This window comes from Orycteropus afer, unplaced genomic scaffold, assembly GCF_000298275.1.
Source record: "Orycteropus afer afer isolate SDZICR_OR568_19922 unplaced genomic scaffold, OryAfe1.0 scaffold00419, whole genome shotgun sequence".
Classification (NCBI taxonomy): domain Eukaryota; kingdom Metazoa; phylum Chordata; class Mammalia; order Tubulidentata; family Orycteropodidae; genus Orycteropus; species Orycteropus afer.
Window position 1 is genome coordinate 537,939 of NW_006922006.1, and position 17,800 is coordinate 555,738.

Genomic DNA, 17,800 nt, shown 5'->3' on the forward strand with positions numbered 1-17,800 from the left:
CATACTTGTACATGAATGTTCACAGCACATATTGAGTCCATTAATATGAAATAACAAGACTAGATAAATCCATAGTGACAGAAAGCAGATCAGAGGTTTCCAAGGCCTTAGGGGAAGAGGAAATGGGGAGTGCCTGATAAATGGGTACAGGGTCTCCTGGGGGGCCATGATAATTTGTTTCGAGACTAGATAAAGCTGACAGTGGTACAACACTGTGAATGTTACTACATGCCAATGAACTGTGAGCTTTAAGAGGGTTTATATTTTGCTGCATGTATTTCACCTCAAAAAGCAACCAAAGAGCACACACTGAAGACAGCAGCCACTCTGGGTTTTGGCTGCCCAACATGTGAGTGGCATTCCTTGAGGCATTTCTGCTTCTGCAGCCTTTAGGCCGCCTGCTTCTGGAAAAAAAGTGCTTTAACAAACATGGTATGATCTGGTTCTCCTCAAGCAAAATGTAACTTTAGCCAGTTCCTCATACCTTGCATACCCATACCTCATACCCAGTATATGTACCCTATTGTAAGGGCACAGCCGCTGTCAATGGAGTGTTCAAAGAAATGAACCTTGATGACTGTGAGGGGAAGCACCTGGTGCTTTTCTTCTAGCCCCTGATTTCACCTTTGTGCCCTACAGGAATTACTGCTTTCAGTGACAACGCCAACAAATTCCATAACTGGGAAGTTGATTTTGTTCCAGTGGATTCCCACGTTAGCCATCTTGCCTGGGTAAATATACCAAGGGTGAACAGGGGTCTGGGTCACATGAACGTCCCACTCTTGTCTGATTAAACTAAAACTTCTCCAGACTACAATGTGCTGTCACAAAACCTGGTCTTATACTAAGAGGTCTCTTCCTCATTGACCCCAATGGAATTATCACACTTTGAGTGTCAATAACCTACCAGAGGGCCAAAGCATGGAAGAGACCCTCCACTTGATGAAACCATTCCAGCTTATTTAGGCCCATGGAGAAGTCTGACCACAAACTGGACGCCTGATTGTCCTATATCAAGCCAAGGCTGCCTGCTTCTAAATATTGAGAAACTCAATCAGGAGGCCAGCCCCTGTGCACCTGCAGCTTCTTATACCAGAGAAGAACCACATGTTGGAGCCCACTGTGAATGTTTCAAAAATGACTGCTTAGAGAAGGCAGAAAAAGAAAATTACACTGTAATCCTAAATTATTACTGTACAAGTTTTGTTTTTCTAACATTGACTAAGGCTTTTTAAACTTGGCAATCTGCAATTGTAAGAAGTCTTTTACTTTTAACATCCTGATTGCTAGTTAGAATGTCTGTCTCACCTCCTTCTTAGATCATGGCTTCAATAGAAAAAAGGAACATTCCTCCTCCTTCACTGCTGTCAAGTCGGATCCAACTCATAGTGACCCCTTCTTGGGTTTCTGAGGCAGTATCACTACAGAAGGAGACTGCCCAACCTTCCTTCCGAGGAGTGGCTGGTGGGTCTGAACCACCAGCCTTCTGGTCAGCAGTCAAAAATGCCTTAGGTACTACACTACTACAGAGCTCTGGTGGCGTAGTGCCTAAGGTATTTAACTGCTGACCAGAAGGGTGATGGTTCAAACCCACTAGCCACTCCTTGGATGAAGGCTGGGCAATCTACTTCTGTAGTGATACTGCCTCACGGAAACCCAAGGAGGGGTCGCTATGAGTTGGCTCCAACTCAGCAGCGGGGAGTTTGGTTTTTTTTTTTTCCCCCTCTTCCTTCAGTGCCTAAGACACTTGACTGCTAACCAGAAGGCTGGCGGTTCACACCCACCAGCCACTCCTCGGAAGGAAAGTTGGGCAATCCTACTTCCATAGTGATACTGCCTCGGAAACCCAAGGAGGGGTCGCTATGAGTCGGGGCCGACTCGACAGCAAATAACAACAACAACTTCCTTCTTAGCCTTACTTGAAACTTTACGTACACCAGAGTAGTACAACAAACGTTTAAAGACTCTGATCAAGGTCCTGAAACTGTCTTGAGTTTCTTTGTATGAAGCTGAATTTTCTTTTAAGCTAACAAAGATCATTGCTCTAAGTTGTTAGCATCAGCAGTGTAACTCTTCTAATGGACACATATGTCATTAAAACAAATGTGAATCATGTTTTGAAGAAAGCACTGGCAAGGTGACTTAACTAATCATGCATGATACCCATCCTTGAGAAAATGTTTACATAGTTATTTTACGTATTCATTAGTTGATTAAGTACCTATATACATTTCTACATATTGGTTGGCTGTAAGTGTATTTATTGAGTCCAGGGATTGCATTTTTAAATCACTGTAATTATTTTCTTCTTGAAGTGCTCAATGTATACAATAGAAAATAAACAGATTTTAAAATAAAAAACAACATCAAAAAAAAGCCTTGTCGTGTTTTAGGAGGAGAAATTGGCAAGAGAAGAAAAACCCATATATCAGGATAAACAATCATGACCAGGTACGAAAAAAGCCAAGTTTCTTCTGTGTGCTTCTTAAAAGAAAATTTCTAGTTGCTTCTTTTAACAGCAAATGATTTTGAAGAGATCCCTAAATATATAAATAGCAGAACAGAAAAGAAAAAGCCCTAGCCGTTTCGGTGAAGGAAGACATCAGATAAGCCCCTGTTTGAGCAACACACAGCAAACAGTGACTACAACCACATCCTTGAAAGGAGAAGGAACAAGAGTAGGTGGTACTGTTAATTAAATAAGACAGTAAGGTATTGGTAGGAGTGGAGGAAAGCATTCCCCTAATTCTTCTAGATATCAAAGGATGAAACAAAAGAGTGATTCATATCAACCCTACAGCAACAGTTCATTTTGCAAAACAAGTTACCTCTTCAAATTCCAAAAGATGATCATTTTGTCATGATGAAGTACTTGAAAATTAAAAGGGTCATCCCAATATGATCCAATCCTCTGACCTTCATATTGCCCCATTTTCTAAATGAAAAATGAAGCTTAGAGAAGATAAATGACTTGCTCAAGATTACAAATATTTGATTATTGGGTGAAACAGGGTGTGTCTGATTGCTAGACAGGAAAGAAACTAGAGAAACGATCTTGTTGTCTCTGTTTCTTTAGATATTTAAGTTTTCTTCTGGGAAACTAACAAGTGTTAAATACTTAATGAGTACCAGGGTATGTTAATATGTGTTTTCTTCATTTCTCTAAACTTAGTCTTCATAATCCTATGTAGTAATTACTATTCTTACCTTTATAGGTGAGGGAAACAAGTAACTGATGTTCCTAGGTTCATATATTAAGTTATGGAGTAGAGTTTTGAATCCAGGTATATCTAAGTCCAAAGTCTACTTTCTTTCTAATATTCTAAATCTAAGTATATAAAAAAGGCTCTCTGGGTGGTGCAAATGGTTTGTGCTTGACACCTAAAAGCTAGGGGTTCAAAACCACTCAGGGACACCATAGAAGAAAGGCCTGTCACTTGTTTGTGTAATGACTATGCCCAATAAAACCCAACAGAGCAGTTCTTCTTTGTAATACATGGAGTCACCGTAAGTTGGAATTGACTCATTGGCAACGAGTTTTATTTTCAACAATTTTAAAGAAGAATGGGAAGACACTGGTAAGCAAAAAAAAAAAATACTGCCATCAAATCAATTCTGACTCAAAGCGACCCCGAGGATTTCCAAGGTGGTAAATCTTTACAAAGTAGATAGCCCAGTCTTCCTTCCATGGAGTGGCTGGTGGGTTTGAACCACCAACCTTCTGGTTAGCAGTCAAATGCCTTAATGGACACTAAAATACTAGTGTAAGACCTAAATTCAGGTTTGGCTCATTTTCACCCATTTCCTTATACTTTAGAAGAAGAAACTAGAGTATTTTTATATGAGGTATATTTTAAACCAAATATATTTTAAAACCAGAATAAAGCTGGTTAATAAATTATGACGGAATCAAATGTTTTTCTTTTTCACTCATTTTTAAACCAACAAAACTGTTACTGTGTACGTGATAATACTCAGATTAGACCTTTTTTATTGTTCTAGTCCTCTCCGTCACCATTTACTATGTCTAAGTATATTTCTATTTTCTTTCTTACCTATTTCACAGACATCAGCCAGTTGAGGATCAACAGAAAGAAGGAAAGGAGAGTATGAGTTTAGCTTTGGATGCAAGTTTGAAATACCTGTTGAGTCAAAAATCAATGGATTTGAAGGTCAGGGGAGGGATTCTTGGCTACACAGATAAAAAACTAGGAGCTGTTAGCATATAAAAATAAACTAAATTGTTTATTTTTGTTGCTCTGGACTAAGTTTAGCCTGGACCACATAAAATGATCATTTTCAATATTTACGAAATATTTTCTTTTCAGCTACTCCCAACATCTGGCCTATTCACTGATTCCTCTCCTCCCAGCAGCAAAACCTGTTCCCTTTGCGTCAGTTTTGACTCACAGTGACCCCACATGTTAAAGCAGAACTGCTCCATAGGGTTTCTTGGCTGTAATTAGAAGCAGACCGTCAGGCTTTTCCTCTGTGGTGCCAGTGGGTAGATTTGAACTGCCCAACCAGTAAGTCAGCAATTGAGTGCAAACCATTTTATGAAATAAAAACCTCACTGCACTTTCATGGGCACCTTGTGAGCCAAATTCAACCTGGCAGCAAAGGGTAAGACCTTTACACTTTACTGACTTGTTACCCACTTTCACACTTTGTCTTAGAAAAGGTGACTGTGCTGGTTTAGCGTTGTGTGACTAGAAAACATGGCTTCTGTGGCTTTATTTAGCTCCTCCCATTAAAGGCAGGCTCTATGTCCCCAGTCCACAAACTGGACTGGCCTTGTGTCTTGCTTGACCTAACAGAATGTGACAAATCTGACACTGTCGATTATCAACGCCTTGCGCTTTTGCCATCAGTCTTTTGGAATGCTGTTCTGGGGCAATCACGATATGAAGCAGCCTACACTAAAAGACCACAGGAGGAAAAAATGGGCCAACCAATAAATAATAAATCTTTACATTTTTAAGTCCCTAAGTTTTTAGATGGTTACATAGCAATAAACTGATGCAATAATCTAGGGAGGGTCACAGTATAGAAAACAATAGGTTTAAAAATTGTGAAAGAAACAAACTTACAGAATCTGTAAATAAGAAGCTAAGATACCATTTAGGAGTTTATTAGCATCAAAGAAGCAGGCCAAACTTAACGAGGTAGGCAGGCAGAAGTCAGGACCACAGTCACCTCTAAGGGAATTAATTACACTGAAGCTGAAAGGGCTTTACCAAGATGCAGTTAGATCAATCTCAAAAAAAACCTCACTGCCGTCGAGTCTGACCCGACTCAGAGCAACCAACCCCTCCTTGGGTTTCCGAGGTGGTATCACTATGGAAGTATATTGCCCCATCTTCCTTCCGACAAGTGGCTGGTATCCAGCTAATTTTAATTCAGAGGAGTGTGGTCACTCTCGGACTTCAAGAGCCAGGGGGCATTAAATCAAGGCCAATTCTTTATTTTCAGAAGTTCTTACAGACTCAGGATCATCTCAGTGTGAGGACAGTTAGGCCTCATGTAGATTCGGGGCTCTCTTAGGGGTTTCAGATTCGTACTGGCTGAGTATGGGTTTCCCCACTCAGGGCCTCTGGTTTCCTCTGCTCCCTCTGTCTTCTCCCAGGACATTCTGCTGCAACTCTCAAGTGATTTTAGCAGGGAAAGACATCTCAAGATAAAGCAGTTACTATACAGGCAGTCCCCAGGTTATGAACGCCTGACTTACGTACAACCTGTAGTTACGAACCAACCCTCATAAAACCTATTAAAATCCAAGGTATGGTTCATATTAACAAACAAGTACTACCTTATGCACCAAAACATTATTATTCCTGTACTATTATGTTAAAGATGCTTTAATGTATCTGGAAATGTTTCTGTAATGTTTTTTATAGCTAGAAAGATATACTGTACACTAAGACAAACATGACTGACTGACATTAGATATGAAACATACATAACTATTGTTATTTATGTACAAACATGACTTAAAAACATACTTAGGAACAGCACTCATTCATAATCTGGGATCCCTGTACATGACAGAATGAAATAACAGCTTTCAGAGATGACTCTTATTGTATATAAACTAAACACAATAGACAAACTTACATGTTATTTACTCACACTTAAGGGACAGAAAGAGATACACCTGATTCATAAACAACTCATAACTAAAATGAGTTGATAAAGTTTTCTAACCCTATGTCACAATTCACATACATTATAAATAAGACACACTTGTCCTTCCAGTAAACTAGAACAGAAAGAGCCACAGGAGGTTTGAATGTCTGAACTACAAAAATGGTTTTTAGGATCTGGGGCATTCCCAACAAGGAACAAGATGTCTAAGTAGATCATTCTTGTTGCACTGAGAAAAATAATAAGGTTCCTGCTACCTCAAGATAAAGAGCGAGGAAGGAACAAGGCCAGGTAGAATGCCTGTCTCATGAACTGTCAGTCCTGTGAGGCATGAGCCTTATTATAAAGGAGTCAAAAACTTGTGTTTCTGAAACCTGACCAACTATCTGGTTTGTAATTCTGTAACTAGCTCCATTTTGTTTCCTACAGTTAGTAAAGTCCATTTCCAATACCAGCCAGTCTCAGCAGTGTTAAGAAAAGCCAGGTTGAGTGACTTATTTATTTTTTTGCTTCTGTTTACTTGTATTTAAGCCAGCTTTAGAAGAGTACAGTTAACTTGCGGAGGACAGCATTTCAGCTAAAAATGACAGCAAATCTGAGGTTAAGGCTGGATATACATGCCCTTTTTCATCTATTTTCCTCTTGGAGCTCTTTTTCTATCCAAAATCTACAAGACTAACTAGGAAGCCAGGTCATCAGAAAAGCAACACAAAATCTTTCCAGAAAGAATTGTAAAAGACAATGTCCTATATTCTCACGTTGTTCTTTGTACAGAACAAGGGCTGCCAAGCTAGATTTCCTCACGTGAGTGGCAAAATAAAAAAAGGTGGGAATACCTGTTCTATTATCTTTAAGAATAGATACAAATACTGTTCAAAGATTGTGGAAATGAGAGACATCTGTAAATGAAAACAGAAACAAAGTTATGATGTGTTGATGTGCAAGTCAACAAGAGGCAGAGATGAATCTGATACAATACTGATGGAAGATAAGAGATAACCAGAAGTATTTCAACACAGGAAAAGTAAAAGACTCTGTTGACATTAAAACTATTAAAAAGGTTAAAACTAAACTATCATTTTTTTTTTTAAAAGAAAGTCTTAGAAACAGACTCTATGACTTAGACTAAATCAATAAAAACTGAGGCTGTGACCAGGGTGTCTGAGGGGGAAAAAAAAAGCTCCTAATTTTAATAATAATTCTAGACATTACACTGATAATAAAATAGGTGAGACAAAATGTCAGCGCCTTTAATAGTTTAAGTAAAATCTCAGATCTGTTATGAACTCTTTTCATAACCGTCTAAGCAATCTTTTCCAAACATTACTATTCTGTAACAGTAACTGAGGGAGCTCTGGAAGCGTAGTGCCTAAAGCACTTGACTGCTAACCAGAAGGCTGGAGGTTCAAACCCACCAGCCACTCCTCGGAAGGAAGATGGGGCAATCTACTTCCGTAGTGATACTGCCTCGGAAACCCAAGGAGGGGTCGTTATGAGTCAGGTCTGACTCAATGGCACATAACAACAATAAAACAAACAGTAACTGAAAATAGTAAAATGATTCTGAGAACCAAAGTTTACTACAATCAAAATTTCAAGCATCCAGGCTTCTTACCAGAATGTGTTTCCCATTTACTCTAATTTTATGACACATTCTGAAAAAAAAGGGGTGGGGAGTCTAAGTCAGAGTTAGGTAACTGTGTATTTTGACTTTTACACTGCATATTACTCAAAATCAAAGTCTCTAAGAAGTCCTGCAATAAAAAATCTAATTCTGATAACTCAAGCACTGCTTGAGTTGTCTAGTTCTTTAGTATTTAATCTCCTTTTTATGATGTTTTATCTGGATGGGCCGATTTAAATATTTATCACAAAAGATCCAACAGATGGGAGAGAAGATATTTGCACCATGTTAGCATGTCTAGTTGGGTGTCAAAGTGAAGAAATGAAAATTAGAGAATAAAGTAACACTGGCACTGTTAATAAATTACATTGAGGTAAACTACCCTATTATGTCTTTATCATGAAGGTAACATTAGTCCAAAACAGAACAGAATGAAAATATAAAACCAAGTTAAAAAGGAACCAGATAGCTTCAACCCTCCAGATTTCTGTTAACATTCTTGGAAGCTCTACAATACAAAGATAAGTGGTAAACCAAGTTTTCAGCTTTCTGCTTTTTTTCTGGGTAGAATGCCTCTCACCCAGCTATCTATCTGCTTAGCTGTTTCATTATCACTACACTCAGGTCACAGCTCAAATGTCACCTCCTCAGAGGCCCTCCTTTGCCATCTTACCTAAACTAAACCCCCTCACGCCTACCTGATCAAACACTATCATATTTCCCTGTTATAATATGTTAATTGCACTTACAATCCATGCCTAAATGGTGCTGGACACAAAGTGAATGATGAACAACTACTTGCTGAATGAATTAATAAACACTGTTTTAACAAAGCAGCTTTCCATGTCTCATAGATACACCTAACTGTCAAATAAATTCGTCAGGAACAGAGACCAATATTAATATGTTTCTTTGCTAGTATTTCAGTTTGAAAAAATGAGTATGACACTTTGCAATTTAATAATTTAAAAGTAATGGAAAGTTACTTTGTGTGTACAATATTGTTTGTTTCAACATGTCAAAAGTTCTTATCTTCAACTCAAAAAACCAACCCAACTGTCATCAAGTCAATTCTGACTCAGAGAGACCCCACGTGACTCACAGAGACACACAGAACTTCTCCATGAGATCTTCTTGGGTGTAATCTTTACAGAAGCAGCCTACCATTGGGTGGTTTCCAATCTTTAGGTTAGGAGCTGTGAAACACACACGGACTTGCTATTCAAGCAGAGTATATAATCTCCAAGTATTTGGAGTAAAGAAGAGTAAAAGCAATCTTAAAAATTCCTTTTAAGTATCAATAAAATGGATAGACAATCATATTTCTAAAAAAATATCTAAACCTGTTCAGAGTGCTGAAGAAGCCTCAAACTTATGGAATTAATATGAGTTACTTCAGATAAAATCAGCAGACTTAACATCAAGTCTATTGTAGAGGAACACTGTACCTTTGTGAGAAGTTAAAATGACAAAATAAAGGGAAAGAATTGAGGTAAATTCAAACATTAAACAGTACAGGAAAAGGCAATTACTACAGCTTCTGTTTCTTATTCACTGACCTCATTGTATAAATGTATGCTAGACAGTCTTGGGTCCCTATATGGCTGGATTTCAGCAACTGTTGTTAACTGTACCTAATAAATGGCTTCATTAGGTAAGCTAATAAAGAAATGAGAGTGCAAGTTTGAAAATATTTATTTCTTTAAAATGTTACAAAAATAACTACTCCCTTTTATTGAGTGCTTACTGGATTTCAGGTATTGAACTCTTTGTTTGACACAAAGACAGAACCTGAATTCAAACCCTGAGCTCTAAGTTGATCCAGAGTATTTAACTAATGGATTAAAGTGGAATTGATTTTGAAGATGAATTACCTAAAATGTAGCTGCAATTTTTTTCACAACCATACAGCCACATAACATAACATGGCAACATGACAACCCCATGAGGATCATTTAATTTATCAGTCCAACAATTAGGAATCTCTGCTATTTTCTCCCAAATTCTCCTCAAAGCAACCTAAAATTATTTCTGTAAATACACTCTATAGATGTAAGGTAATGTCGGCTCTGATAAAGGCAGGGTGGGGAGCTTGGTTTCTGTTCTCATCGATCTGCTCTACGACTTGAGTGCCACCTGTCTCTACATTTCCCCACATCATAAAAGGTCCAAAACAAACCCGCAATGAGGAACCCAAGACCATCCTTTCTTGGTAGACATACCTAGGAGTAACAATAGTAGCAACAAAACCCAAACCCACTACACAAAATAGTCATGCAAAGCTCTCTATACTTACAAAAGAAATCACAAAATTTCTAAAACATTAAAAAAAAATATTTGGTATAAAGTGAGCGCTCTGGTGGAGCAGAGCCTAAAGCATTTGACTGCCAACCAGAAGGCTTGAAGTTCAAACTAGCCACTCCTCAGAAGGAAGGTTGGACAATCTACTTCTATAGTGATACCACCTTGGAAACCCAAGGAGGGGTCTCTGTGAGTCAGATCCAACTCAACTGTAGTGAGTTTGAGTTTGGGAAACTCACTGCCATCAAGTCAATGTGACTCACAGCAACCCCTTAGAGCAGAGCAGGGTTTCCACGGCTATGAATCGTTACGGAAGCAGACTGCTCATCTTTCTTTCATAGAAAGGACACCAAAAAACCAAACTCACTGCCGTCAAGTCAGATCTGATTCATAGAGACCCCCTCCCTTGGGTTTCCGAAGCAGTATCACTATGGAAGTAGATTGCCCAACCTTCCTTCTGAGAAGTGGCTGGTGCGTTTGAACCACCAGCCTTCTGGTTAGCAGTCAAATGCCTTAGGCACTATCCACCAGAGCTCCTGGTGGGTTCAAATTGAACTACCAACCTTTTGGTTAATAGACAAGTGTTTTAACTATTATACCATGAGAAAAACTGAAATCAAACTCACTGCCATTGAGCTGATCTCAACTCACAGTGACTCCCATTGGGTTTCTGAGACCATAAATCTTTAAGGAAGTAGATCGCCCCATCTTCCTTCCAGGGAGCAGCTGGTGGTGGATTTGAACCACCCATCTTCTGGTTAGCAATCAAATGCCTCAGGCACTACACCACCAGAGCTCCTTAATTATTTACAAAGCAGCCACCAATTCAAATGACTGGTTCCTAATCACACTGTCATTCTTCTAACTGGCATAAAAATCCAGGTTTTAAACTTGTGTTATGTATATTTTCAAAGTATTTTTATGAAGAAGAAAAAAACTTCATTAAGAATACATAAATTAAAAAAAAAAAGAAAGAAAGAAAGAAATAGGTTAAAAGTGGACCTTAAAAAAACTAACTGGTCAAACAAAAAAAACACCTAACTGGTCAAACAAACAAAAAAAATCTAACTGGTCAACTCTCTGGAGTTGGAAAGTGGCTGTGTAAGGAACGGGTCAAGATCATACACAATGCATTAGATACACCTAAAAGTGCATTTGCTCCAGCTTTAAGAAGGATCCTGTGTGTTTGAATTTAGCATCAAGAAACACAGCCAACAACTAGGAAAAAAAAGAGAAATGTAATGAATGGTAGAGCAATTTTAATAACCCAATGTGCAAAGCCAAAACACAGCCAAACTAAAGGCTTTTAAATAAACGTTTACAAAAAGAGAAAAGCAGACATTAGCTGTCCTTAATAATCCAGAAAAGCAAAAAACTACATTCAATACATATTCATTTGGTATACTAAACACTCCAAAGTGAAATAACCTCATTTAATTATTTACAGGCTGAAATCTTGGAAGAACAGTCTTCTTTCCGCATTCTTCCCACTACATTTATAACTTGAGCCTCTCCCGGCATCAAGATTTTCTCTACACTTAAATCTGTATAGTGTGTACCATCCCTCTCTTTATTCATTCATAAAAATGTCAACCACTTAAACAAATTTCAATTAACTAACATCAAACAACCTGATTATTTCCCAGTAGGTTTCCAAGTAGCCAAGGTAGTCCTCTGTCCAAATCCACTGTCATCTAAATAGCTTCTATGTACAATTCAGTAGTTCTTTACTGAAAAAAAGTCATTTTTAAATGGAAAGTAAAGTGAATTACCAGGCTGAGGCTTATCCGATTATAAAATAACCAGTGTAATGTGTAAGTAAGGTAAAGACAACCAAATCTTACCTTTATCAGTTGTTACTTTTTCTATGCATCTGAAAGAAATGAGAATGAAGTAATTAAACAGATTATCTTGCACATTTTCTTAAAATGCAAATACTTACCTCTTTCAGGTGACAAGTTAATCTCCAACATGGTAATAAAAAGTGTCTAGCACAGTGCTACCCGACAGAACATCCCTGGGATGCTGGACACCTCCTGCACCAACACTACTCAATACGGCAGTCACCTGTGGTTACCAAGCACTTGAGACAGCTGCTGTAACTGAGGCACTCAATTTTTTTTTCTGATTAATGTGAATTTAAATAGTCACATGTGTCATCATACCTTACAGTGCAGAACTAGAGTAAGCATTCAAAACAGTTGTTTTAACTGTAGAAAGACATGGATATGAAAACATATAGCTAATTATGTTAGTTACGATACCATAAAAGGGAGTATTAGAAAGTGCCCAAATTTACATAAATGCAGTAAATAGGGGTGAAATGTCACAAAGTTTGGGATCTGACCTAAAGTACTTCTGGGGAAAAAAAGGGAGGAGAGGGAGGAAAAGAGGATAGATGAAGCAAGCAAGCTTAGAGAACTCCTGGTAACTGCCCAGTCTTGGTGATCCTGGGTTTCCTTGCGTTGTTTTCCCTGTATTTTGTATATTTGACTATTTTCATAATAAAAATTAAGTGAAACTAAAAAACAAATTAAACCTATGTCAAAATCTGTTTCTAAAAAGGCAACAGATACATCTCAGAAGCTATGATGTTATTCCCATGTTTGTAATCTGGAAAAATTTCTATCATACTTCAATGTCTTGTGCAATAATGAACTTCTCACACTCATCACTCAACTTCAAAAATCAACATGCCTTGTAGCAATACAAAACTGTGTTAATGTATTTGGCAAGTGAACTTAATAAAAATGCAGACACTGTCTTAGACATTAGAAAAGGATAGTCAGGCAAATGTAGAAGCCACACCATTACACAAATTCTGCTCTCTTTAGAAAGAACAGCTATCATTTCTTGGTCCTTATTAAAAAAAAAAAGTTTGACATTATCATTTTATTTTATATTACCAATGCTCCAATTAAAATTAATACATGATAACTGCTAATCCTCCTAACTCTACATGAAAACTCTAACTGCCAAAATTTTGAAACATTAAACCTTCTGAAAACCTTTCAGAATGGCTCAGTGTTTCTATCACCACACTGATCACCCCAAGAGGAAAAGTAAGGGTTGCCATCTTGCACAAATGAAGGCTTCCTCAAAGAGCCATGAAAGTTTTCAGTTCAGAATATCCCTGCCTCCTTCTCACTACTCATGACCCTCACGTTTTACTTAAAAAAGGGAATAGCAAGAAAGTGTCATCCAAAGGCTATCATCTTACTTTTAAAAGGAAAACATAGCAAAAATGGAACTTGATATACCAGAAAATAACAGAGCGGTACCTCTGTTTCCCTCATGTATCACTCATCTAAACCCAAACACTTAAAACATTCAGTCTTAGCTAAAACGATTACCCAACAGCTAAATCAGATGTTTTAAAAAAGTATTTATTTATTATTAAAGTTTTAAACTGAGATCTACAGGAAATGAAGTTACTGTGAATGAAAAACAGCTTTTTTGCAATTTGACCTAATCTTGGCTCTGACAATTTCTATTGAAAGCATGGATGTTTTAACTTATCAATCAGAAAAAAAAAAAAATATATCTGAGAACTACTATACCAATGCTCCCATGTGTTTCCTGTGGAATATATTTATTTAAAAATTTAAACGGGACAGTGTATTAACTTCTGCATTTGAAACATGAGAATCTTAACTCTGGAATTTATTGCCTAAAAAATGATCAGGCTAATTCTTAAATAGTACTGAGTACATAAAATAGCCATTCTTCAAATTTGGTTTCTCTTTCCTTACTATTCACCGCCTAGGCTTTAAATTATGATTCCAAGCATTAACTTTATGTCTTTCTCTTGAGCAAATCCACTGAAAACAACTTTTTTCATTCTTCTTCATTCATAAATATCTCCTATTCTCCAAGAACATTTCAAAGAAAACAGAGAAAGTTGTTACAAGCTTAAGAAACTTATCAAAGCTGCTACCTAATTATCATCCAATTATGAACATTCGATGTTCATTTCACAAGATAAGGAAGCAGATTTAAAGGGGTTAAGTGACTGGCCCATGGTCACCTAATGAGTCTTAAAAAGCCAAGACTTGAAACTTGGGTTTGCTGGCTAAAGTCCCAGGCTTTTTCACTGTAGTATTTTACTTTCGAGTATGAGCAGATTTCAATCAACTCAAATATCTCTATTTAGTGACCTTTTAAGCTGTTCTGTACTCTTCTGTCTCTTTAATCAAGAGAAGCCACTGTTAGCTGAAGGCTGACATTCTGTACAGAAAAGGTGGGCTGTGGAAAAAGGACCTGAATGAAATAAGTTATTTAGCTAACAGATGAATCAAGGTCAGAAGACACTTGACCACAGGTTAGTAACTGACACTCAAAACTTCCTGAAATGTCTTCATGAATAAAAGAATTATATTAAGAAAAACCAGTGTTAAATTGTGTTTGATCATTCTGAAAATGTGTAAGCCATGCACATGCTGGACAAATCTTCACTCATCAAAGCATCTTCCTCCTCTTATGCTGCAAGGTCCTAAGGGGCTAGGAACAGTCTACGGAGCTTGGTACTCCACCCTAGCCTAGCACATTACCAGGCCGGTTACAGTTCAGTCAGGACAATCTGAGCTGAACGGCTTTAGGACTTCTGTGGTGTTCCAGGCCATGCAATAAATTGAAAACTTGGAACAGAAACATTATGATGAAATGGATTTTATTAATCAAAACTATTAATTTTAAATACAAAATCAAGAGAGAGTTCTGAGGCTAAGAAAAGAATACTCACTGCTACTTCCTTTTATGATACTGGATGAGAGTGAGGGCCACCAAGAATTAAAACTATCCTTTCCTCCCTACAAGGAATATGGTGGAGAAAAAGCTGAAGGGATTTAGTCAAGTCATCTTCAGGATCCTTTTGAAAGTTCAACTGTTAACTTTAAGAAGTGCAAAGACTTAACTAAGTAGTTTTTGCCAAGAGTTAGGGAAAACATAAGCTCTGGTGGCACAATGGTTAAGACATTTGGCTGCTAACCAGGAGGTCAGTGATTCAAACCCACCAGCAGCTCCATGGGAGGAAGATGAGGCAATCTATTTCCATAAAGATTGGCAGTGGGGTTTTCTTGGTGGGTTCAGGGGAAACATATGCCATGACAGCGGGTAAAACTACCACACTACCTATAATTATGTTTGATCATTTCAAGAAGTAAAACTGGTTAAACAATGAGGGGGAAAGTAGCAAGAATATATATATATATATACACACACACTAAACCAAAACCAAATCCACTGCCATCTAGTTGAACTTGACTCATAGCGACCCTCCAGGACAGAGCTGAACTGCCCCCATAGAGTTTCCAAGGCTGTAAAATCTTTAGGGAAGCAGACTGCCCCATTTTTCTCCCACAGAGCAGACGATGGATTCCAACTGTCAAACTTTTGGTTAGCAGCTCAATCTTTTAACCAAGCACCACCAAAGCTCCTGAAGAAAGTTGTACAAATAGAATAAAACACCATATACATAGGAAGTACTTCTACTAGAACTGCTAACCTTTTGATTAGCAGCCAAATGCAAGGAGATTAGGTATATTTCATTCTCAAACAGTAGATGAGAAGGGAAAGGAATTTTAAGTATTAACTTCTTATGTGTGGTAATAGGCCCTGGGTGATGCAACTGGTTAGCAGTTAATACACTCAGCTGTTAACCAAAAAGTTGATGGCTTGTGTCCACCCTGAGGAACCTGGGAAGAAAGCCCTGGAGATTTACTTCTTAAGTATCAGCTACAGAAAATCCTACTGAGGAAAGACCTACTCTGACACACATATTGTCAGCATGAGTCAGAAGTGACTCAATGACAAGTGATAGTGCTATTGACGGTAATGCAAAAAATGAAAAACTCAATTATGTAGAATTTGCCAAATTTGTATGAAAAGCACCACTACACACTACATACTACTCATAGTGCTGTATCACCACCACTCAAAACAGTAACTTTTACTCGTGTACTTGGCCTTGTGCTAAAAGCTTCACATGCCATGTTTAATTCCACAAGCATAGTGCCTAAGGCATCTGACTGCTAACCACAAGGCTGGCGGTTCAAACCCACCAGCCACTCCTCAAAGGAAGATGGGGCAATCTACTTCCGTAGTGATACTGCCTGGGAAAACCAAGGAGGGGTCTCTATGAGTCAGGTCTGACTCGAGGGCACATAACAACAACAACAACAAACCCAAATAAGGCTAATAACTTATCTTTTCAAATTAAGATTTCTAACTGCAGCAAAATTGTGGTAAGTACAGAGTTTTGTCTACAGAACGGTTGTTCGCTCAAAATATTCTAAATTATGTAAACTTAAATGACATTCAAAAATTCGAAGCACATCTAGTCCCACAGGACACCTCTGAATGTTATTCCTCTTTGAGAGGATTGACTCTAAGGCAGGCACGTCCAATCGCATTTAATTTTTACTTTTGAAACAGGTCAACTCTTGCCACTATGGGGGGGGGGGCGCACTTAAAACTGTGACTGTTTCTTTCTCCAATCCCACTGCTTTATCAAATATTGTCATTTGTAAGTCAAATGACACTAATGATGCTTTCAGAAATGAATGAAACCACAACTGTAATTCCTAAAATTTACAAACCTACATGCTTTGGGACTCTTTACACGAGTGTCATTTCAATGAACAAATGACAATCTTTACGTTCATGGCACCTCTAGTACCTGTAGGTAATAAAGAATTCCTTTTAGATGAGTCTACTTCTAAAACGAAGCTCTTACAACATGCAAAAACAAATCCAACTCGATTTAAAACGCACACTCACACACACCCACCTACTTTGATATACGAAAAACTACACTTAAAAGTGGCACAGCCCTCCCGGTTAGTGATCAATTTTCTTAAAAATGGGCAAAGTGATGTGGGAATTTTTAAGAGTAGAAAAAAGCTACGTAAAGATACAATTAAAACTGGCTCTTGGGCTAATTAATGGGAAGACGAAGGTCACACTTGCGAAGGCTAAGACTGCGCTGCGGATTTCCTAACGAGGTCGTGATGCAATCCCGAGAGCGGCTGTAAGAGGCTAAGGGACAGGGTGACAAAGGGGGTGCAGTTGCCAGAGTGCGGAATAAGCCTGCGGGCGGCGGCGAAGGGGGCCACTGGGGACCAAAGGCGTGCAGCCCACAAAGCATGATTTCAGGGAGTCGGCAAGTGGCCGGGCAGGCAGAGGACACCAGGGCCGAGGGGAGTGTTCGCCAACGGTAGCAGGGAAAACCGGGTGACATCAGGAGTGCGGAGCCGGCAGGGGGCAGAGCAGGCAGGATGTCACGTGGAGTGGGCTCTACGGGAGCCGGGAGGGTTGCGAGCAGACAGAGGGGGGTCTTTCCCACCGCCTGAAAGACTGCGTTACTCACAGGAGTCGCGGACTCTTCTTGCCCTGAGCTGGAGACGGGGGCTTCGCGGTCTGGGACTGCTGCCCTGGGGCGTCGGGAGGCCTGGCGCTGGGGCTGCTCCTCCGCCGGCGCGGATACTCGGCCTTCCTTCGGCGGGATACAGCAGCGGCAGCGGCGGCGGCGGCGGCCGCCGCAGCGGCCCGACCCCGATCGCGACCTCCCCTCAGCACGCGGCTGCTAGTGGTCCCCGCAGGCGCCGCCGCCGCCTCAGGGGGCCGCTGCTGGGGCTCCTCTGGAGCCGCCTTAGTCGCCGCCGCCGCCGCCGCCTCTCCCCCTTCCTGGTCCTGCTGCTCCGGGGGTCTCGGCTCTTCCGTCTCCCCCGGCAT

The 17,800-nt window shown here is 39.3% G+C and overlaps 1 protein-coding gene across 1 annotated transcript in view; it reads right to left on the reverse strand.

The window, feature by feature from the left end:
* Positions 1-17,800, reverse strand: part of ZFP91 (ZFP91 zinc finger protein, atypical E3 ubiquitin ligase) — a 55,210-nt gene extending 37,410 nt beyond the window's left edge. The window contains exons 1-2 of the mRNA XM_007953845.2: positions 17,436-17,800; positions 11,914-11,942 (exon numbers count right to left, since the gene is read on the reverse strand). Coding sequence (XP_007952036.1) covers positions 11,914-11,942; positions 17,436-17,800 — 394 coding nt within the window. The remainder of the gene's footprint in view (positions 1-11,913; positions 11,943-17,435) is intronic.